The sequence below is a fragment of the Lepidochelys olivacea genome (genome assembly GCF_965140295.1).
Source record: "Lepidochelys olivacea isolate rLepOli2 genome assembly, chromosome: 1".
NCBI lineage: Eukaryota > Metazoa > Chordata > Testudines > Cheloniidae > Lepidochelys > Lepidochelys olivacea.
In genome coordinates, this window is record NC_140411.1 from 8513088 (window position 1) to 8536132 (window position 23045).

The following is a 23045-nucleotide window of genomic DNA, read 5'->3' on the forward strand; positions in this document are numbered from 1 at the left end:
CAGTATGTTAGGATTGGTTAGTTAAATTTCAGGAAAATGATTGGTTAAGGTATAGCTAAGCAGAACTCAAGTTTTACTATATAGTCTGCAGTCAGTCAGGAAATGGGTGCGGGTGCGTGGGGTGAGGGAAATGGGAATAGGGGGCGGAACTGGAATCATGTTTGGCTAAGGGCAGGAATGGGAACAGGGACACAGGTGTAAGGCTCTGTGGTGTCAGAGCTGGGAAGGGGGACACTAAGGAAGGAAACTGGAATCATGCTTGCTGGAAGTTCACCCCAATAAACATTGAATTGTTTGCACCTTTGGACTTCGGTAATTGTTGCTCTCTGTTCATGCGAGAAGGACCAGGGAAGTAAGCGGGTGAAGGAATAAGCCCCCTAACAGTGTAGACAAGGCCATAATATCCTGTGACCAGCAGGGCTACCACTCTACAATATTACTGAGATATTATACACACCCTCAGCATTCTAGACTTTATTACTGTCTTCAGCTAGTTTGAAGGGTTGCGTTAAGGTGCATGATATGCAAATTTAATAACTATTCAAAAACTAGGCCACTGAAGTCCAGCTGCCTTAGTGAGGGAAGTTAAGTACACTGAAAGGTAAAAACATTTATTTTAGAACCATCAAACAATTAGCCCAGCCAGATGGATTTGGCTCTTGAAAGGAGACAGCATGTGCAATGCTCTGCCCTCCCTCTGGCCGGATGGCGAAGAAGTCTGCACGTGATGTGTACACATAGCCAGTCTGGTCCCCAGGACCCTGGGAGAACCAGGAGCTCCTTGTGAGGAGCAGGTCTAACAGGCACACAAACACTTCTGGTGTGAGCAAAACTCCCCAGCTTAACACAATGTGCCCCGGCCACAACAGACAGAGCCCAGGGATGTTTTCCTCACTGCCGAGTTACTGTGGCAAAGGAAATTCATTCATCAGAATCCACATAAGCACAGTAGTAAAATGAGGACAATTGTCTGAAGTGCACAGAACTCATCCTTAAGGTAACAAGCATTAGCATATTTCCTGTCCACGGTTAGGAAAATGCTATCTACAGTGGATAATGCAAGACTATACAAAAGCACTTAGTTTCCAGGAAGCTCAGCTGCAAAAGGGATATATATATATAAACTTCTTATGCGGCGGGGGGGAGGGGTACGTACACACAGGCCCCAACCCAGGGATTGGGAACGCATTGTACACTACTCCCTGACCGCCCACCCATCACAGTCCCAGCAAGACCCTACGTACTGAAGTAAAACTAGACCTATCTACTCTAGAAGAGATTAAGCCAGATGGAGCAGCCATGCTGGCACCAAAGGGCAGATGCGTTAGGAGCCACACATCAGGCAGTCATCTCTGTTCTCCAGTGAACACACCATGGCTGCTTTGTTCCTCTCCTTCTCCTCTTCTTCCCTGGACACCTTCTCTCTCTCTTTGAGCTTCTCCTTGTTCAGAGTGAACTGGATGGGCTTGGCCGCTGGTTTTGTCCTCAGGTAGTACATGCCTGTCTTCAGGCCCTGCAGAGTGAAAGCATGCAAGTCAGGGAATCTCAGCATGCTGAAGCTCAGGCTGAGTTCTGGTTACTGAGACACACTTCCCGTAAGCCAAGCAGCTGCCTTTGTTAATGGCTCCTCAATAGGAAGTAACCACCCCACAGTATTAGCTAATGATCTATGGCTACTGTGCTAGGATCCACAGATGGGAACAATGCTAGGAGTGCCCCAAGCCACCTAGTCATTCATCCTCAGGGCTGGTCTACTCTTGAAACACTCCAGCTGCACCAATGTAGACACTGCCTATACCGATGGGAGGGGCTCTCCTATCAGCGTAGGGGCTCCCCCTCCCCAAGAGGCAGTAGCTAGGTTGACAGAAGAATTCCTTTGTGGACCTAGTACTATCTACCAGGGGCGAGGCTGACTTATCTACAGGGCTCAGAGGTGTGGATTTTTTACACCCCTGGGTGACGTAGCCAGGCTGACCTATGTTTTAGTGTAGGCCAGATCCTCAGAAGCGGAGAGATATTGCTGATGGCAATGAAAGGGAAACAGACATTTATTTTTAAGAACCACAGGAGCCAACTTTTAGTGACAGAACGTGTCAATCGAAACGCTATCAACTAGCCAATAGGCCCCTCCACCCACCCCTACCACATACCTGCTTCCACCCATAGAAGTGCATGCTGGTGAGTTTGCCATAGTTGGGCTCTGCAATATGGATGTTCAGGGACTGGCTCTGATCAATGAAAGCGCCTCTGTCAGCTGCCATTTTGAGGATGGTCTTCTGGGAGATTTCCCAGACTGTCTTATAGAGCTGCTTCAAGTCATCTGGAATCTCCGCGATGTTCTGAAAGAAACAGGACTGGTTACTAGGCAGCATTCCCAATGACTGCCTTAATGGTCACATAATAATGGTAACCGGTAACAATCTACTCTGGCTAAAACCAAACCGCACTTCAACTGACTTCTAATGTTACAGCCAACCATTACTGATCCCAAATAATCTGTAAATACGTGCCCTTAAATGGACATTTTACCGTCGTAAAGAACAGGCAGGTTCCTTTTTGGGACACTTTAAGGGAGAAGGCCATGTTCAACCAGGTGTCCAAGGCAAGAACCCCTTAACCAATCAGGACAAGAAAGGGAGATGAACTAGTCATTGTTACCCTCCCCACTCAGGGGGAAAGGAAAGTGTTATTAGCAGGGCATTCACCCTCAGCATGTTACAGGGAAAGACATGTCAAAGAGAAGGGCACAATTTACTGAGCCCATAGAGACTCCTTTGCTTTTCAGGTATGGGTGCCAATATCTACACAGCAGGTTCTTGTTTTAGATCTATTTGTTGCTCTGAAGTTTCCCCCTTTTACACACAACTAAGCAGACTAATATTCTCTGGGACCGGACAGCTTAGAGCAGCAGTTCTCAATCGGGGGTCCACAAGTCCTTTCAAGGGGGCCGCGGGAGCCTGTGGCTGAAGCCCCGATCCCCAGAGCCCCACCGCGGAGCTAAACCCAGGAGTGTGGGGCTGAATCCTGGAGCCCCGAGCCCTGGTGCTCCTGGTGGGGCAGAAGCCTTGAGCCCACGGGCAGAGTTGGGGACCTGGAGGGCATTGCCCTCCCACCCCCGAACTGCAGTGCAAGAGCACAGCGGTCCCGGGGGCAGCTCCCCTGGCCCCCCATCTCCTCTCCCCGCCCCCTGGCCAGGTCGGAGGCGGGAACCCGGAGCTGGGCAGCTGTGGCTCTGGCTGGTGCCATGGAGCAGGCAGCAGCGGCATTCCCTCCTCTCCTGCTGGTGCCTGGGGTTGAAGCTGCTCCTCTGCTCCCAGTCCTCTTTGCTCCTGCAGAGGCAGCTGGTAAGAGGCCCCTGGGTGGGGAGACCCGGCTTCGTGGCTGGCAGACTCCTCTGGGAATAGGGACTGCAGGGGAGTGCTCCCAGCACACAGCCCCTAATACCCCTCTCTCCCTACACCCTGATACGCACTCCCTGCACCCTGAGCTGCACAGAGCTACCCCCCTGCCTGCACACAGCCCCTAGTCACCCCCCTCCCTGCACCCAGAGCCACCCCTTGTGCACATAGCCCCTAGCTACCCCCTCCCACTGGCCCCTGCCCCTCAAAAATAGAAGTTAAACTACGCCTGTGCCCGAGGCCCCCGCTCTGAGGCCCCCCACCCCACCCCTGCTGGGCCCTTGAGTTTCTATAGCATGTCAAGGAGACCCTCCAGCTTACAGGGAACAACTCATCCACCTAGTACCTGGCTCCACTAATGAGTAGAAAAGCATATAACCAGTGGAAACCTCCACTGCACACATTCCAGAAAACTTCAGAAATGGCAAGTTACCCTGTGGTCAGAAAAATCTTCTAATGCTTCTCACAGAGACACTCGACTTTGTCAGAGCCAGCATGCAACATCCCAGCTCTCCCTTCCAAAGAGATGCTGCAAAGGCAGAGCAGCGTGAAACACACCCTAAGCACATGTGGCAGGTCCTGCCCTCCTTCTTGAGTACCTGTGCCAGCTCCTGGGAATGCTTGACCTGCTGCCTTTACAGCCACATTAATCCCAGCTCCTCTCACATACCTGCACAGAGCCACTGTGGGCGATGATTTGGTTTTTCATCTCCTCATTCCACAAGCCTCTCTCCGTCAGATCTTTCAACAAGTGCGGATTCGCAATCTGTAGAGAGCGGAGCCCGTTAGACATATGGGGAAGGAAAGAACTCTGTGCTCGTTTAATCAATCTCCTGCCTTATGGCAGGGATAATTCCCCGTGTAGGAGACACCTCCACCCACATGGTGCAGGTCCCCAAATAGCCACTGAACCCAATCTTACATTCTAAGAAGCTGGTCAATTGTGCTACTCCCCTTTGTCAGATTTTCCCCTTATCTATCCCTAAATCTCTTCCTTAATTTAGCCCCCGCCCTTTCCTGCAGTATGATCAATCCCCTAGCATCTGTATGTTAATTACACCTCTTATAGATACACTTTAGTAAACACTTTACACGCAGAAACCTTTCCTCCTGACATTTCCGTGATGAGCCCTGTGACCTCTGAACTTTCCCGAAGGCCTAGGTGTCCTTCCTTACCCCCTCCCCCACCCCACCTCTTTGGCAATCAATCCTGCAGGCAACACTGAGATCTCACAGGGGCCTTCTCTAGCAGAACCAGCATTTCTTGAATTTGTAATTAAGGCCCCTTCAGCATATCCCAGGGCAGTCAAGTTACACACTGTGGCTCTGTATGAACATTCTGGCTTAGTTGTTTATCTTCCTCGGCATGTTTTTGCATGGGAGAGGGACGTACAGGGTAAATAAATTGACTAATACAATGTGCTGCTTTTGTCTTACTGAACATTGCTGGCTGTCAAAAGCCTGCATGTTTAAAAGCCATTTACCACATTTGTCCCGGCCTCCTTACCTGAAACTCGCCCGAGAGAACTCGGCGTGTGTAGATGTTACTGGTGTAGGGTTCAATAGACTCATTGTTGCCCAAGATCTGAGCAGTAGAAGCAGTTGGCATTGGAGAAAGGAGTAGGCTGTTTCTAACACCGTACCTAACGCAGGGAGGCAAGGACAATCAGAGGGTTAAAGCTTCAGCCAACCAGAGAAAGACACCAGCACCTGCAAGATGAATCCCACCAGAAAGCACAACCCTAATCATAGTTTGGAAAGAGGAGAATCAGGGTTCAGTGCAAGGAACTGTGTTGTACACATAGAAAGGGCAAGGAAATTCAGCAGTGTCCTTTCTAACTCCACTTAGGCCCCCTGAATCCTCACCTCTACATCTCAACAGCCTGACTTGAAACACCTCACGTAGACTGGACACACAAGCTCAGCATTCACCTACAAGTGCTCTGCAGAGTCTGGGTAACCTGGAAGTGTAACTCCACCACAGCTATCCTCCTCCTCACCAGAGCTTCCCAAATGGCTGTCATGGGGAAGAGATCACGGTGGACTGACAAACAAGTACTGTGTGAAAATACATCCTCTTCCCCACAAATTGGTGGGCAGAGGATTTCCCCAAAAACACTTGTTTCCAAGATGATCAGGAGCACCTCCAGGTAAAAGAGAAAAAGCCTCCAAAAACGTGTAGCCTTCTGACAGCCAAGTTGGGCAAACATATCTCGCCTTTCAAAGTAACAGTAGGAAAGATTTGCTGGGGAAAAGCTGAAAGTTAAACCCCTGCAAGTGAATCTTGAAGCATCACAAGGCTTCACATTTGTCTCTCCATGATTCCTGGATCTGATGTGCTCATCTCAGATGGTTTGTTTCCGTCGGCCTGCAAACCCACCTCACACCTATGCAAATGCAGTGACCTGTAATCCACTGGAACTGAACGAACAAGTCTATTGGCAATGCACGAACCAGAAAAGCCCAGCTCGCTCAGGATCTCCAGGGCTAGTGGGAATAGGAGACGGTAGAACACTTGTCACTAAAAGCTGATCTGTTGAGTAAGCTGGTGCCATTTCCACACAATCTTTTTCAAAAGAAACCAGCACATTTCAGGCAATTAAAACTGTAAGCTCTACCATCAAAGGATGTTTGCATCTAACAAACTGAGCAATATTCATTGGGGCATTTACTCACTTGGCAATCTTCTGCTTTAAAGCCTTCCAGTCCCACAGATCAGTAGGGGTGACGTTCCACATGTCATACTGTAGGATCTAAAAGAACAGAGCCATGGGCTGAGTTAGACAGCGTGATCTTTGGGGTAAGGGCAGGAATTCATCTGTGTTTTGAAGACCACCGTGAAAAATCAAACAAAAAAGTCACTTCAATACTCACCACTCAGCTTCAGACAGTTAAGATGCTTTATCGGAAATTTGCAGACCTCTCCCCACCCCTCCAGCCCAATTTTCACTAGTGGATAGTGAACAGCTAGCCTAGTGATTACTCCGCCAGCCGCTTTAAGTGCCCTCACACTAGCTCTGCTCTATTGGAGACCTGATGCTGTTACTTACGCCTTTGCTGACAGGGCAACCGTCGTAAGTTTCGTATGGCCCATGCTCTTTGGCAAGTTCACAGCTGGATTCCAAAGCACCATAATAAATGGTCTCGAAGATCTGCTGGTTCAACAACTGGGCCTCGGGACTTTCAAAGGGGTATCTCATCAGGATGAACGCATCCGCCAGCCCTTGCACTCCAATGCCAATGGGACGATGGCGTTTGTTGGAGAGATCAGCCTATGTTTGAGTGGGGAGGACAATAGAAGGTAGAAATCAGAACCACATGACCCTGACCACAAATCCACTCACTCCTGTGGCCACCATCCCCTTCAGTCCACACAAAACAGCCTCTCACTTTTTCCTTCCTTGTCCATCAGTCCAGTCAGAGCAGCTGCTCTTTCATTCCCTCTACTAGTTCTTTGTCACCTAATGTTACATGGGGCCTTGAAGGGGAGGACAAGGGCCACGTCTTCCAAGAGTGACAAGTGACTTTGGGTGTCCAACTCGAGGCCCCTTAAAGGAGTCTGGTGCTCTGGGGGCGGGGGCTCAGCACTTCCTGAAAATCAGGCCCTTTTTAGGAGTCTCAAGCTGGACACCCAAAAATCACCAGTCACTTTTGAGCAGCTTGGCCCTTGTTCTCTCCTTCAAAACCAGCAAAACTCCACTCCAGCCTGGATCTTGGCCATGGTCTCTTACTGCCCCACCCACCAAGGAGGCCAGTCTCACTCTCCCTCAACATTCTCCACACTGTCCTATGCAGAGAATGGCCTCCCAATTCCTGTGCACTAAGCTACAACCCTCTTCACCTCCAAATCATTTCTGAGAGGCACGTCTGTGAAGCCCACAAAAATAGTCAGCAATAAATAAAACCAAACACCTTGCACCTTCCTTCAGCATTCCTAATGCACTCTTTCTACCATGCCTGTCTTCCTTACTCTGTAAGCTCTTCAGGGAAGGGACTGCCTATGTCCTATTGTAAGCCATGCAAAGCATTCGTAGGGGAGGATCAACTCCTCTGGAATCTGCTCCAACTAAGCATCCATCACATCTGGAATTTGTCAAGCTTCAGGGTACTGAGCCAGGCTACCAATGATGGACTATTGCTGCAGCAGGGTATATGGGTGTTTTATTATCACAGTTCTATTTGCAGAAAACAGTACTTGACAGATTCAGAACTCCAGCCAATTTTATAGCATGCAATAGCAGGATGAATGTTGCTTCAACCTTAATCCAGCCAGCTGTTTAACAGCATCTCCTTTGTTCCAGGACTCTCCGCCCTTTCCACCCCTGCTCCAGCCCAGCTGCACCCTCCCCCATACCTCTGGCACAGGGTAGAAGTTGATGTCAATTATTTTGTTCAAGTTTCGGACTATGACTTTGGTGACCTCAGCCAGCTTCTTGAAGTCGTAAGTGTGCTCCGATGTGACATACATGTTCAGGGCAATAGAGGCTAAGTTACAAACGGCAATCTGGAACAGCAGGAGCAGAAGCGTCAGCCAGCATTGGGCAATACGAGAGAATAACAGAGTCCCAGCCCCCAGAGCATGTTCTCTACCCAGAAGAAATGGACACAGGGAGGTGAAACACACAGGTCAGTGCAACGGGTAGAGATGGGAGAACATCTGCCTCATCCTATGTATCCCATAGCCCAAGAGTGGCAAGTATGTAGATTGCCTGAAGGCCTCTGACCTCCGTAGGAACATAGAGGTGCTGTAATGGATCAGACCTCTAGCTCATCTAGCCCTGTTTTGATAGTGGCCAGTACCAGGCATCTCAGAAGAAAGGGGAGGAATCCCTGTAGGTTTGCTGATATCCCTGAACACTATGGGAGTTCTGCTCACTTTATCTGCGGACGGTCTTGCCTCTCCTTGCCTTCCAGACCCTGATCCCCAACCATTTCCTCGATCACCTTGCTCTGTCATAACATTAGAGCGGCTGATCCCAGCACCAACTGTCCTGCTAGGTCAGGGGTACGCAGGCAGCCTCTCCTTGCTCATTTTTTAATACTATCCCGCCAGCCCCAGGAGGATGAAACCAACAATTCCTAGAGTAACCTGTGCTTACACAGTGACAGTGTAATGGGCTAGAGCGTTTGAGCTAACCGAGCGGTCTCCTTTAGCTCAGGCAGCAGAGGCTCCTGCTTTTAGACCTAGTGGTCTCAGATTAGACCCCACTGCCGACGACCCATTGGGGGCATGGCGTTACACTGGCTATGCCCAAAACTGTGCCTGGCAGTGGTTCCTTTCCTCATTCTTCCTCTGCTTCACTAGGGACTCTGCTCCTCCAGTGCCCAGAGCAGCTGCCCCACCCTCAAGGGACTGAAACCAGACAGCTAGTTGTGTAGGTCTCAGTTATGCAGCATCCTGTTCAGGGCCACACTTTACTCCAAAACTCTGGCGGTTTCAATGATTCCCTCTTGACCCCATAGAAAACAGGATGCCCAGGTTTCACCAAAGTACCAATATAAGCCCCAGCCCCCCACAGTGACCATGAGCCCCACCCACCCTCACAGCAGCCATGGGCAGGTACAAATGGAGCAGGGCACTCCCCACTGAGCCCTTATACCCAACTCTTATAGGGAAACACAAACAGCCTATGGAAAAGTCGTAGACACACACGATAGCTTCCTAAATTCAACATGACATTCAATTTCCCTAACGGTCTGCCTTGAAGATCCCCTGGCCATGACTCTCAGAACCCGCAGAGTAGGGGGAAAAAAAACAGGTCAAACGGAAGAACCCATAAAGACAAAGCTTCCTCTCACTTGAAGACAGATTTGTATTCTGAATGTCTGAGCCTCGCACAAGCACAGCTTCCGCATCGGAGCTGGAGTAAATCCCATGTCCCTACCCACCTCATCTTTGCTGGTGTACTCCACGATTTCTGTGCACAGGTTGCTGCACTTGATGGTTCCCAGGTTCTGCTGGTTGCTCTTCCTATTACAAGAGTCCTTGTATAGCATGTAAGGGGTCCCGGTCTCAGTCTGAGACTCTATGATGGCGTACCAGAGCTGCTGAGCCTTCACCACCTTGCGGACACGGCCCTGCTTCTCGTAACTGCAAGACAAAGCAAGAGCTCCTTTAACGCTTATTTCCCTGGGCTCAACAAAGAGTTAGTGAAACGGGGGGAGTCCCTAGTACAATGACGCCTTCACTGGGTGGCCAGATCCTTTCATTTGTGGTCCAAGCCAGATCTGAACTGGCCAGTCAGACGATTTAGGGGCAGGATGCTGGCTCTGCTCCCACTCACTGGGGGCACAAAGCTGACCAGTGCATTCTCTCCTGCATGGCAGGCAACAAATGAGGCTAGTCCAACATGAAGCCACCAATCTCCTTACTGAGATTTCTACCTGTTTGCCTTTATTAAACGGAGACCATCGTTCAGGCTTCTCCCCACCTTGGGCAGAATTTCAATTTGGGATAAGGCGACATACCCTCTCTCCATCCTTAATAACCCCATAAACAGAACTCACACGGTCATGTTAGGACAGAACTGGACTTTTGAAGTTTGGCTCAAAGTTACCAGATACTGACAGCCACCCATATAAAGAGGGATGGCAACTCAATGAGTGGGGATGTAGATAGCCAACTCTGCTCATAATTCTGTCCATTCTTCATACCTCTCATACAGTTTCTCAAACTCCTCTCCCCAAACCTCGTCTAGGCCAGGACACTCATTTGGACACATCAAGGACCAGTCCTATGAAGGAGAGCATAAAGATAGAAGATCGTTAGATAACCCATCTCCATCAACAGAATGGAAGTCAGCTAATACGGGATAACCAGTGAACACTTCCTAACCTACACACAGTACTTATGAGAAAACGATGAACAAATTAATTTTCCGTCCTCCCGAAACATGGGGCTAATCCTGCAATTTCAGGGGAGGGGAAGGGTTATCAAACTAGCAGGAGTTAAAACTATTAAGGTAACTGACTTTAGATAAACCTAAGCCCCCGCTTGAAGGATAATATTCAGTCCTGAATGACTGCTTACTCCTCAAATCAGAACCCACATTGAAGCACATGCACACAGCCACAAAAGGGGCTGTTTATAGAGGCAAGTTCAATGTTTTGCTTACAGCAGCTTTTCAGCATTTAAAACAAATTCCCAGAGGTCAAAAATTAATCTGAGAACAAGAGGGTGAGTGAACAATGCTCTGAGGCCGAGCGAAAACGTGATGTGGTATAATCACTGCCCTGCAGCTCACCCAAAGTACTCTGTAGATTATCTGCCTAGCTAAACTGCTCTGCAGCAGTTGTTTTCGGAAGTTCTTTTGCTGGTAAGATGACAGCTCAACAGCACATCTCAAATTCCATCCCAGGGTCTTTCTGCGGACTCTGGGATAATGCTATTGCTCCATTAACCGACCCTGTCCTGCACCAACACATCTCCTCACCTGGTTAGTCTCCACCCGTTTCATGAAGAGATCAGGAATCCAGAGGGCAAAGAAGAGGTCTCTGGCTCGCTGCTCCTCCTTCCCTGTGTTCTTCTTCAGGTCAAGAAACTCAAAAATGTCCAAGTGCCATGGCTCCAGATAGATGGCAAAGGCCCCGGGTCTCTGTCAGACAAAATACAGCCAAGATCAGAACCAGACACCCAGGGGAAACACATGGGAGTACGAGTGATGACCACATTGCTGTTGTGGAAACATGGACACCAGCTTTGTACAATTAGATCCTACACAGTTTGGGGCCCAGATAATTTCCCCCCATTGTTAGAAGGAGCTTGTCATTCTGAAGTCTCATCAAGGCAGATGCACCAGGTGCTGAGCAAGAGTCGCTCTCACTTCCTGGGACTGAGTTCTCTGGGGCTGGCCACATTGTGTTTCAGTCAAAAGGAACATGCATCTGAAATTCTCTCATCTCTGATGTTCAACAAGTGCTGGGCATGTGAAAGACTTCCTTGCCTGGTCAAGTTTTCTACTGACTTCTGGATTATTTGTGCAGTGCTTCATTTTTTGCAGGACTCTTTCTGGACACTTTTAGATTAGAATTCAACATGAGGCACTCCAGGAGCTACTTATAAACGAGTGGAAGAGGCTGACCTTACAAGTGTGGGTATTTTACAGAAACTGAACTTGTAGCCTCCCAGTAGGAGTTGTCGGGGCCAACAACAATTAGTTTAGAGAGAGCTGGACAAATTTACAAGTGTAATTGTATGATGTGGTTGCTTGTGATGGTGTGGGGCAGATCTCAACAGTTCTAGGGCTCGCTTTAGTTTATGTATTATGCTCCTAAAAGCTCACAGTCCAGGGTTTCAGCTAGCCACCTGCAGGATCAGGAAGGGATTCCCCCCTCCCCACAGCGTATTCTGGGTTTTTTATCTCCTTCCTCTGAAGCATGAGGGATGGCCACAGCTGGAGATGGGACATTGGATGGTTTGGGCCAGGGCAGAGGTAGCACCAAGCATGCTCTCTCTCTCAGGTGCTTGGCTGGCTGGTTCTTGCTCGCATGCTCAGAGTCCAAGTGATCGCCATATGTGGGTGAGTGAGGAATTTCTCCCCAGGTCAGATTGGCACTGACCTTGGGACGGTAGGGTGGGATTTGCCTTCCTCTGCAGTGGGTTGATATGGGTCACTTGCCAGGATTATCTGGGTATACCTCACTTAATCACTTCCCTACCACTGCACAGGCCTCACGCACTGGTGCACCTCAGTCCCTCCTATTCTCTGCCTTTGGTACACACTAGCTGAATCTCCTGTGGGTTGTAATACTTTGGTCTCATTTTGGTTGTTGGATTTAGTGTGAGGGCACTGGGTGAGGATGGCGGCCTGTGATATACAGTGGTGGGCCCTCCTGCCTTAGACGCTAGGACACGCCTTTCAGAGGACACACAGTGAAAGGTACATTTGCACTGTGGAGTTCGTAATGAAGGGAGAACCAAATACTCATGAGATGGGAACAGGACACTGCTTTTTAGAACATGCCATGTAGAGCCATTGCTCCAGTTCATCAGTGCTAATCATTAATCTTTCCACAGCCCACTGCTGGCTTATTAAGACATTCAATTAAGGTTTCCATCCCCACCTTCCTTCCTGGTTGAAAGATGACATACCTTATTACCACCTTGGTCCACATAGCGGGCAGTGTTGTTGTAGACTCTCAGCATTGGGACAAGCCCATTGGAATTTCCATTTGTCTGCAAAGACATATGAAAACCATCAATCTCTGGAAGCTGGTTGGTTTGTGAGGCTGCTCTTAGACAGACTGCCAATGAGACACAGCAAACATCAAGGCCCTTACTATGAAAGCCATTTCTTGCCCACTGCAGATAAAAGCTGGCTACAAGAGAACTTATTTTTTTTAATATAACATGGAAGTAGCACTCACTGTCAGCTAACAAGGGCTCTAATAAGCATTTGTTTATACAAGCCACATTTTGAATGTGCTTTGCTTTAAATTTGTGTTAAAATACTCGAAAGAATTATTTGGAAACTTGCAAGAGATGTTATTGCTCATGCATAAAATGGAGAAATCCGGCAGTCTATGAGTCCTGAGGTATCTACTCTCAGTTATTAATTTGTAAAGATATAATTGTCTGATGAAACACTGACTTTTCTTTCTGAACATACCTCAATCTGAAACCAAAGTACTGTAACAGGAATGCTATGTTATCTGGCTTCATACCACAAAAAGAAGGTGCAAGCTACTGGGCTAGATGTACCTCCCCTGGGGTATACCGGCCTGGTAGCAGCAGACTTGATTTGACAATGTGGTTTAAGCACAGAAGTTTCCTGATACTTGAAGGTATACATCAGTATGGTGTGCCATTTACTCACTTACCCCAGCAATGTAGCTGCCAGTGGCTCGGATACAGCTCACAGCAACACCAATTCCACCAGCAGATTTGGAAATCAGCGCACAGTGCTTTAGAGTGTCATAGATTCCCTCAATGCTGTCATCCTTCATACACAGCAGGAAACAGCTGAATGGAAACAAACGGAAGTTGACATCAGACAATTCAAAATCAAAGTGAACAATGCCACAGCAGGCATGCAGAAACCTGCCGAGGGTTCTCTGGAATCATTAATGCTTTAGGGGTCAGGTAAGTGAAGCAAAGAATATGATGCAAATTTGCAGAACATTGTAAAGTTCTCACTTTTTAAAGAAACGCATATGCTCCTGGGAGGCTAATTATCGTGTTTTTTTAAAAGCTGATTTCTTTAACTTAAGTTATAAGTAACAGACACGAGAACATTTTAAAAATCAAAAATAAATGGAAGAAATAGATTTGTGTTTTTAGCATCTCAGCTTGGACAATGAATAGTTAATAGCCATGATTAGTTTTGTTTCTAGTTAATTTCCCTTTTAGGTTCTCAGGAGAAGGGAGTGTTTAAACAATGTTTAGGAATTAAAGAGTTGTGGAATCACTTCTATTGGCCTTAGGCTTCTGTAAAAGATTTTTTTCTTTAAATATAAAAAAAATATACATTTGGGGCCATATTTGACAAATTACAGATTATTTTAATTAGGGGTCACCAAAGTGCAGCTGCTCATTTTAAAAGTTGTCACAGGACATTTCATTTGAACAGAAACCACCTCCTGCCCAGCACCCTCCTCTGCATATAGTGTGAGCCAACCCTGGCGTTCTGAGGTACCTGGACAGCTGAGGTCGGTTGGTGCCAGCATTGAAGAGCGTGGGAGATGCATGGGTAAACCACTTCTCAGATAGGAGGTTGTAGGTTTCAATCGCAGCATCAATGTCATTTTTGTGGATTCCCACAGATACCCTCATTAGCATGTGTTGGGGGCGTTCAGCAACTAGACACCAGAAGGGAGAGAACAGGAACATAAGCATTCCATTTAAAGCCAGTTTTGACAGACACAGATCATGCAAAAAAAAAGACGGACTAAAATATGCCACTGAAGAAGCCTGAACGGTCAGAATTCTAGGCCCCAAATTTTTTACCTATACTGAAGTGGTTCAAAACAGAGGCTAACCATTTTCAGGATTCTCGGTATATTATAATAAAACCACTCTCTCACTATTATGGATGCCCATGAAGTTTCAGACACGAGGTGACGCAACAATTGAAACTGATCATAGGATATCAGGGTTGGAAGGGACCTCAGGAGGTCATCTAGTCCAACCCCCTCCTCAAAGCAGGACCAGTCCCCAACTAAATCATCCCAGCCAGGACTTTGTCAAGCCTGACCTTAAAAACCTCTAAGGAAGGAGATTCTACCACCTCCTTAGGTAACACATTCCAGTGCTTCACCACCCTCCTAGTGAAAAAGTTTTTCCTAATATCCAACCTAAACCTCCCCCACTGCAACTTGAGACCAAGACTCCCAAATCATTTTTGTTGCCCTCCACTGGACTCTTTCCAATTTTTCCACATAGTTCTTGTAGTCTGGGGCCCAAAACTGGGCACAGTACTACAGATGAGGCCTCACCAATGCCAAATAGAGGGGAACGATCACGTCCCTCGATCTGCTGGCAGTGCTCCTACCTATACAGCCCAAAATGCTGTTAGCCTTCTTGGCAACAAGGGCACACTGTTGACTCATATCCAGCTTCTCGTCCATTGTAACCCCTAGGTCCTTTTCTGCAGAACTGCTGCCTAGCCACTCGGTCCCTAGTCTGTAGCAGTGCATGGGATTCTTATGTCTTAAGTGCAGGACTCTGCACTTGTCCTTGCTGAGCCTCATCAGATTTCTTTTGGCTCAATCTTCTAATTTGTCTAGGTCCCTCTGTGTCCTATCGCTACCCTCCAGAGTATCTACCTCTCCTCCCAGTTTAGTGTCATCTGCAAACTTGCTGAGGGTGCAATCCACACCATCCTCCAGATCATTAATGAAGATATTGAACAAAACTGGACCCTTGGGGCACTCTGCATGATACTGGCTGCTAACTAGACATGGAGCCATTGATCACTACCCGTTGAGCCCGATGATCTAGTCAGCTTTCTATGGTGTTCTAGCCATGCCAGCTTCAGCTCTATTACAAATACCCAAACACCAAACAGTGAGATTGCGAATGGACTTCTCATATGGCAATTCCTAAGTTATGGTATCAGCCTGCTGGAGATGAACACATTCTGAGTGTCCTGGTGTATAAGTGGTCTCTGTGCCAGTAGGATCCACATGCTGGATGCATGAAGTGCCCCACGCAGCCATTATTTAAAACAAAACACTCAACTAAACTCAATGTGGCACTGTAACTAATAATTGCTTTTAGTACAACTGCAAGCCTTCCCGCAGCTATGGCAAAGAGATGCTTGTGTCTTACTAAAAGATGTTTGGGGAGGGAGCGTGTGTGGGTGGAGGGAGACTGCACAAGAAAGTCTTTCTGATGTGGACAAGCAGATTACAAATATGCTGTACCCTCTTGGAAAATAATGGACACTGAAAATTGTGAAGGAAGCTACCTAGCCCCATTCAGCTCGCAGCAGAGAATACATCAAACAGGAACAGTCTGTTCTTACCTTTTGAATTGATTTTCAGCAGATAGGAGCGCTCTAGAGTCTTTAAAGAAAGAAAAGCATCTCAGTTACAGTCGTTCAGATTCCAGTTTAAAAGCTGTACCGATTAATGCACACAGCTCTGGGATCAAAAACCCAACTCTCAAGCAGTTTGGCTCTCCCAATACCAGGTTTCCTACACAAGCTCAGTTCTCTGCTCTTCTTCAACCTTGTTACAGATACAGCACCCGAAGTGGGCTAGATTCTATCCAGTCATACATCAGCAAGGTCCCTGCCCTGAGGAGTCCGCAATCTATGCGGACAGAGTACAGATAAAGGAGTGAATGCATGGTGAGGTTTAGTACTTGCCTTCGATCCATGGGTTTGGTAGAGGCTGTGGGCGGGGGAAGAGAGTTCTATTTCCCTCAATACATTTCCTAATACTGTCATCATTAATTATGTTCATACAGTAGTGCCTAAGAACTAACCAAGACCGGGGCCCCATTGTGCCGGGCACTGAAGAAACACGTAGTAGACAATTGCTGTGCCAGAGTTTACAATCTAATAGACACGGGTAGGGGAAGTGGGTATAACACAAAGAGTAGACTATGCAATGGTGGCAATCATGTTAGTTCCACAAGATTGGGTGGGGGAAGGAGGGGAGTTGAAATGGGTTAGCGAGGTGGGGATAAAGTAAATGGGAAAACAAGTGAAGGAAGAGGAAGAAGGTGTGGAGACAGGCTGAGGTGAAGACACTGGGGAGGGTAGGAAAGGTAGCTGGAGCAATCAGCACAGGGGACAGAACGTCTAATCAGAAGTGTAAAAAATACTGATGTCATCATCCATGTCTCTGCTTATGCTGCTGCTCTACCAGCTTGAGTCTCTGGCTGGCTCCTCCCTGAAGTTTCTTTCCCTTAAGTCCACATAGCTGGCAGGAGGGGGATGCCACAGGGATCCCAGTGCTGGGGGTAGGGGGGTTTCTCCCTGCCCAGTTCTGAATTGGGGGGCTGATTTAGTTAGAGCTTCAAGGTGGGCAGAGCTAGGGTTTAAGTGCCCAATCCCATGAAGTGCTGAACACCCTCGGCTCCTATGGACTTCAGTGGGCATCTCACAGGGTTGGACTCTAAACTTCTCCCTGAAGAAGTGTGTTTTAAGGGTGGATATGGAGGAGAAAATAGAGGCAGTGCAAACTGGCCTTGGGAGGAGGGTCTGTGCAGCAGCATGGAAGAATGCAGAGATGAATGGGAGGACATGCAGGGGATAGTTGTGCAGCTTGTCTGAACAGTGCAGGAAAGCTTTTATCGGGAATACAAAGACCTGATGTGTTTGTATTCGGTTACTCCTTGAGGAACAGCATGTGCAAAGCACAATCTGGCAGAGCGTCCAGTGCCTCTGCTGCAAGGAACTTACAGCCCAAATGCTACAGTTGAACACACCTTTGCCCTGGCCTTGTAACACATCAACCCAGGTCAAAGTGGCTGCAGCCTCACACTGGGAAATTCTGCAGACAATCAGGCCAGAGTATTTAGCTTTCACATCACCTACAGCACCCACTTTTCTTCTACGGAGAGAAGCTATTTGGCATGTAGACTTCAGAGTCATTACAAACAGAGGTGCTGGGCTTCAGCTGGCCCAGGGCTCTCATTCACATTCATCCTTTCCTCCTGCTTTCCCCTCCAGTAGTTTCGGTTTATGCTGGGACTGTATCCTGTTCCTAATCCCCAATTAACACAAACTAAAGCAGTCAAGCATGCAAGTCCACCATGATGATGTAGAAGCTGTGCAGAGGCTAAACACATGAGCATATCTGCAATGCTGAGTAACTGTGGATCACTTCACAGGATCCCAACCAAAACAGTTGGGTTTACTATTCCCAACACAAGAGTATGCTCCCCTGCAAAATTTTCCATCACCATTCCCTCCTGCCCCCACGGCCACAAACTCCAAGGATTTAAACGTGCATTAAAGGATGTCTTGAGGCTGTCAAAAATAGCACTTGTGCTAGATAAAAATGGCACAGTGAAGCTTTCAGAAAATAGTGGCATCGCCCTCAGGCACCACAGACAAAGCCAGGCTGAGAAATCATAGCGGAAGGAGCACATGACTCATTCATTTTGGCCACTGTTTTTTGGAGGCCGCCTTCACTACTACAGTCTCTTTCTGCAGCAATGAAAATGTTTTGGGTTTTTTTTCTTAGGTTGTTAAGGCTTTGAAAAAAAACTAAATCTTCACTCTCACAAGAAATCTGGTCTTTACCTTAAAGCCAAAGTAGTTGTAGGAGAAGTCTCTATCGTAGATGATAGCAGAGTTCAGGCGCTGGGGATGAAACAATTCAGAGACAGGTTAAGCACTTAGACTGAGGAAACCATCTACCCCTAACATCAGACTCACACAGCTTCATATTACCAAAACAACAGTGCTCTTATTGTTCAGTACCTCTGGTTTTCATGCTTCTGGCCTCAACATGACTCCATAGCTACAGGCACCGGGCAGAAAACCAGCGTATGCAAGGCTTTCTTGGCTAATACAGTTGGCATCTTATGCGAAGTATTAATGAAATTCCTCTAAGGGCAACATCCTGGCTTCTGGCCCTGCTCACCCATACACCTGCATTCTAGTTAGACCTCACACAGGAAAACTCAGAACAAAAATCATTCACAGGTTGCAAGCTAAAGGAGACAGATAACAAACCTCATCTCTCTCCTTGAAAGACTGTTCTCTATTAAATAAATGAGGAGATTCTGTTATTTTATTAAGTTAAGAGCCGCTCTTGGTCCAACTACCAAACGGGCCTCAGACACTCCAATTTCAGAGTGATGGGGGCCATATAAGAACAGAGATATATGTCCTTGATATAACAGCATCAGAAGTATCCTTCAGTGGTCAGAATTCCAAGTGTCATTATCCCTCCACAAGCTCCCCAAAATAGAGCAGTCACCATCTTTGTTAGTTTACATCAGTGTGTGATTTTTTTTTTGGTCCTACAGCCAACATGGTTTACTTTCATATTCAGAAGTTTAAAATATCACTGAACAGAGTTTACTGGATCTTAGGAACATCAGATCCCATGAAGTGCTACATACATCTTTGTTAGCCAAGACAATGTCTAGCGTTTCCTTGGAGATCATTGGAGAGTGTCTGCCATTATGAGGGTTTACATAATTGTACAAATCTTCCATGACATCTACAAAGGAAATGGAAAGAAGAGTCAAAGAAAAGCCATTCACAGACTTTTATTTACATAGTCTGAAAACTATAATTACAAAAATTGAACATGCCTGGACCACCCCACTTCTCCCAAACCTAGCCCCCACCAAGTGTCTTCAAAAAAATACACATTTGTTTGTTCTTCTACCTGTCCAATGGCAGGGAATATCTACTTCTCAGAAGCCCCAAAATGATTTGCTTTTATGAAAGAAATTCTAGGAACACAAAGTGTCCAGTGGTAGTCAGATACATGTTAAATAAGCCTAATCCATATAAAGTTTACCAGATAAGTTACTTTTAGCCAAGACCTAATTTTTTTAAATGTATTCTCTTATTGTTAACACAGCTGTTTAGGACATCCAGATTTTAACAGTAAATGCTCCAGGAGAAATTATTCATTGGAACATTTATAACAAGACAGGTAACTAAGCTTTCTCCATGTGTGCGCAAAACTACATAATCATACTCTCTCAGCATATGTGCAGTGTGCCCAGCCATTCGATAGCATCAGGTGTAGAGCTGGTAGAACTAAACATCTCAGATACATAGACTCAACACTTAATCACTCCTGTTTAAGAACAAGTTTACCATAGTCATATCCTCTAATGCTACAACCCCTTCACTGGCTCCCTCCTCAACAAGGGAACACAAGGTGTTACTCACGTGCCCACAGACACACTCACCACTGAACACTTTCTTGGTTTCTTTGTGCAAGTTGGAGACTGCGATCCTTGCTGCTAGGATGGCATAGTCGGGGTGCTTGGTAGTGAGGGTTGCAGCTGTCTCGGCAGCCAGTGTATCCAGTTCCACTGTTGTGACACCACTGTATAGACCCTGGATCACCTTCATGGTGATCTGTGCCTAGGGAAATCAGAATTCTGCAGGTTAGCTACCGATGTTTCAGGGACAATACCATCCTTACAGCAACAGTCTAGAAGAAGCCCATTTTCCCAACGCCTAGCATCGTATTTTCTGTTTGCAAACAAAGTTATTACAATATGTGCTTCACTTTAAACGGCAGATGATAAAGTGATTTATTTTCTCTCACTGGAATTTTTTTTGTTTTTGTTTTTTTAAAATGCCGCTGCACAATGAGTGGATGTTTTCAGAGAACTATCCACAACGACTCCAAGAGCTCTTTCTCGAGTGGGAACAGCTCATTTAGACCCCATCATTTTATATGTATAGTTGGGATTGTTTTCCAATGTGCATTACTTGGCATTTGTCAATATTGAATTTCATCTGCCATTTTGTTGCCAAGTCACGCAGTTTTGTGAGATCCTTTTGTAGCTTTTCGCAGTCTTCTTGGCACTTAACTATCTTGAGTAGTAGAAGAAAAAGTAACTAACTTCATTATTATTACCCAGTCCCCAGGTTGCTATACTAGGAAACCAGAGACCTAGATTTGATTCCTTTTTCTGCGGTTGGCTGGGAGCGAGACAACACACCTCTCCATGTGTCAGTTTTCCCAACTGTAAAACAAGGATAATGATTCTCCTGCCTCTTTGTAAAGCTCTTTGAGATCCATGGCTGAGAAGTACTACTTCTTATTTCTAATGCACTGACAGCATCCTAAGTGTTTTACAGACATAAAGAAAGACAGGGCCTTTGTGACCCAGGGCCCTAATCCTACAATTTACTCCACATGGGTGGACTCAGATGTCCATGAAAAGCCCCATGGATGTTAATGCGGCCATGCATGGGTACTGAGGGGAGTTGCTTGCAGGATCAGGGTCAATATCCACTCCTAGGCTGCTCAAAAGAAGATGGTAATGGTACCGTTAAGAGAGGGAAATTCACTTCTGATAAAACACAAAAAAGTGTTCTTCTAACAAAGAGAACTAGTACTTCTCTTTCAGACTGGCATGGACAAAGAGTTGTAAAAATGAGATTTTTTAAAAAGCCATGTGATTGCTACACTATTTTAATGTAGAGAAGCAAGATATTCAAGATGAAATGGCAGGGAGCTTTCTAACACCAGGAACTTGATCATTTCAAACCATGTTTGAGGTATCCACCAGAAGGAATTTATAACAGGTAAACACAGATCCCTGTCTCAGACTTTGCACCTGTGAGGGAGAGAAAGCCAAACACAAATCTCTGAAAAATTCAAGTTAAAATAGCATCTAAGAGTTACGAACACCAAAGTTACGAACTGGCCAGTCAACCGCATACCTCATTTGGAACCTGAAATATACAATCAGGGAACAGCAGAACCGCCCCCAAAAAGCAAATACAATACAGTTCTGTGTTAAACGTAAACTACTAAAAAATAAAGGGAAAGCAGCATTTTTCTTCTTCATAGTAAAGTTTCAAAGCTGTATTAAGTCAGCGTTCAGTTGTAAACTTTTGAAAGAACAACCCTAAGTTCGGAGTTGCAAACATTTGAGTGTTCGTGAATCTTGAGGTTCTACTGTATAAAGAAAAGTAAAGGACACAGTGGTTGCCATTAAAAAAGCAGCATTTGCCAACAGTTCACACATAGGGGTAATGGGGCATGCCAACATCTCCCCTTACACTAAGAAGGGGAAATAACTGGGTGGCACCTGGATTACAAAGGGTGGCTTTTCAATGGCCACCACTGTCGTGTGGGTGGAAGGTGGAGAGGATACAAGCCAACTCACGGGATCGACGAAGTCAGCGTTGAGTCCATAGCAGAGCTTCTGGATGCGAGAGGTGATCTTGTCAAACATGACGCGCTCATGGCGCCCATCTACCCGGTGGGAACAGAGGGGAGGAGGGAGAGACAGACAGACAGACAGACAGACACACAGCAACCGGAATGAGACAGCCGGCCACAGGGCTCGGGTGGGGCCCCCCCGGCGGCCGCCGCGCGCTCTCCCCAGGGGCGCTGCGAGGAGCAGCACCCCACGCGCCCAGCCCCAGGGGGATTACTGAGCTCACGTGGGGGGCTCCCCATTCAAGGGAAGGGGGGCTGGGGGGGATGCCGACGTTCGGGGCCCAGAGCCACAGGAGGCGGGGGGGGGCCCGGTCTCCGGGGGGGCTGGGTGCCCGACGGGGGGCGCCCCACTCACGGAGAGGGGAGTTAGCAGGCCTCACGGGGAGTAGCTGTCCTCACGCGTGGCCGGGGGGCTCGGGGCGGGGTGCCCAGCCCCCTCGGTGGGGGGGTGTCACGGGGGTGGGGGGGGGCAGCCCGGCCCGTGGGGCGCCCCCCTCACAGAGAGGAGAGGCAGCGCGGGGGGGGGGGGGAGGCAGCCCCTGGGGCTTGGTGCCAGCGGCGGGGGAGGGGAGCTGGGGGTGTCCAGGGTCCCACACTAGGGGCCGGGGGGAGAGGGGGTCTGGGGGCGGGGCGCCCGAGCCGTGGCGGGGGGGGGGGGGCCGTTGAGCCCCGAGCGGGGGGGGGCGCTCTCACCTCGCTTGATCACGTGCATGGCGGCGGCTCCCGCTCTCCGGCGTGCGGGTGAGCTCCAGGCGCGACCGACGGCTTCCCGCTCCCGCCAACGGCGCCGTTGACCCCGCCGCGCCGCCGTACCGCCCCGCCTCCTCCCCGCCCGGTGGAGGCCGCGGCCGCCATCTTGGATGCGGGCAGCGGCCTGACCTGGGGCTCCAGCCCAGCCCAGCCCAACCCGGCCCGAGGCCCAGCGCTTCTTCGGCCCCTCCCTGCTCGCCCTCTCCCCCCCGGGAACGCGGCACAGGGGAAAGGGAACAACGCGGGGCAAGGGCGGCAGCCTTGCCCGGTTCCAAGATGGCGGCCGAGAGCCCGCCTTTCCGTCCCCTCACTTCAGATGCCCGGCGGAGGCGGGAGCGGGGCTGCTTCCGACCCGGGGTTCGCCCAGTGGGAGCGGCCGGCCCGGGGGCTCTTTCGTGGCGGGAAGGACGGACGGGGAGACTCCCTGGGGGAGGGGGACACTCGGGGCGGAGGGGCAGACGGGGGGGAGACTCCCTGGGGGAGGGGGACACTCATGGGGGGAGGGGCAGACGGGGGGGAGACTCCCTGGGGGACGGGGACACTCATGGGGGGAGGGGCAGATGGGGGGGA

General features: G+C 48.3%; 1 protein-coding gene across 1 annotated transcript; it reads right to left on the reverse strand.

Moving 5' to 3' along the window:
• Positions 1 to 590: 590 nt before the first annotated feature.
• Positions 591 to 22533, reverse strand: RRM1 (ribonucleotide reductase catalytic subunit M1). The gene is made up of 19 exons (XM_084628153.1): positions 22419 to 22533; positions 21670 to 21758; positions 19729 to 19906; positions 18922 to 19022; positions 18095 to 18154; positions 15863 to 15902; positions 14033 to 14195; positions 13218 to 13359; positions 12490 to 12573; positions 10832 to 10993; positions 10053 to 10132; positions 9288 to 9489; positions 7753 to 7902; positions 6449 to 6670; positions 6075 to 6151; positions 4906 to 5041; positions 4069 to 4164; positions 2151 to 2339; positions 591 to 1513 (listed from the first exon to the last, which is right to left on the reverse strand). Exons 1-19 carry the CDS (start codon positions 22435 to 22437, stop codon positions 1325 to 1327), a joined length of 2379 nt encoding a protein of 792 aa, XP_084484279.1. The 5' UTR covers positions 22438 to 22533; the 3' UTR covers positions 591 to 1324.
• Between the last annotated feature and the right edge of the window lie 512 nt (positions 22534 to 23045).

Excerpts from the sequence above, each read along its gene's own strand:
- RRM1 (XM_084628153.1), bottom strand. Across the intron at positions 10,994-12,489 it reads TGGACCAAGGTGGTAATAAG|AGACCCGGGGCCTTTGCCAT; the intron begins GTATGTCATCTT and ends TTTGTCTGACAG. Across the intron at positions 1,514-2,150 it reads ACTTCTATGGGTGGAAGCAG|GGCCTGAAGACAGGCATGTA; the intron begins GTATGTGGTAGG and ends TTCACTCTGCAG.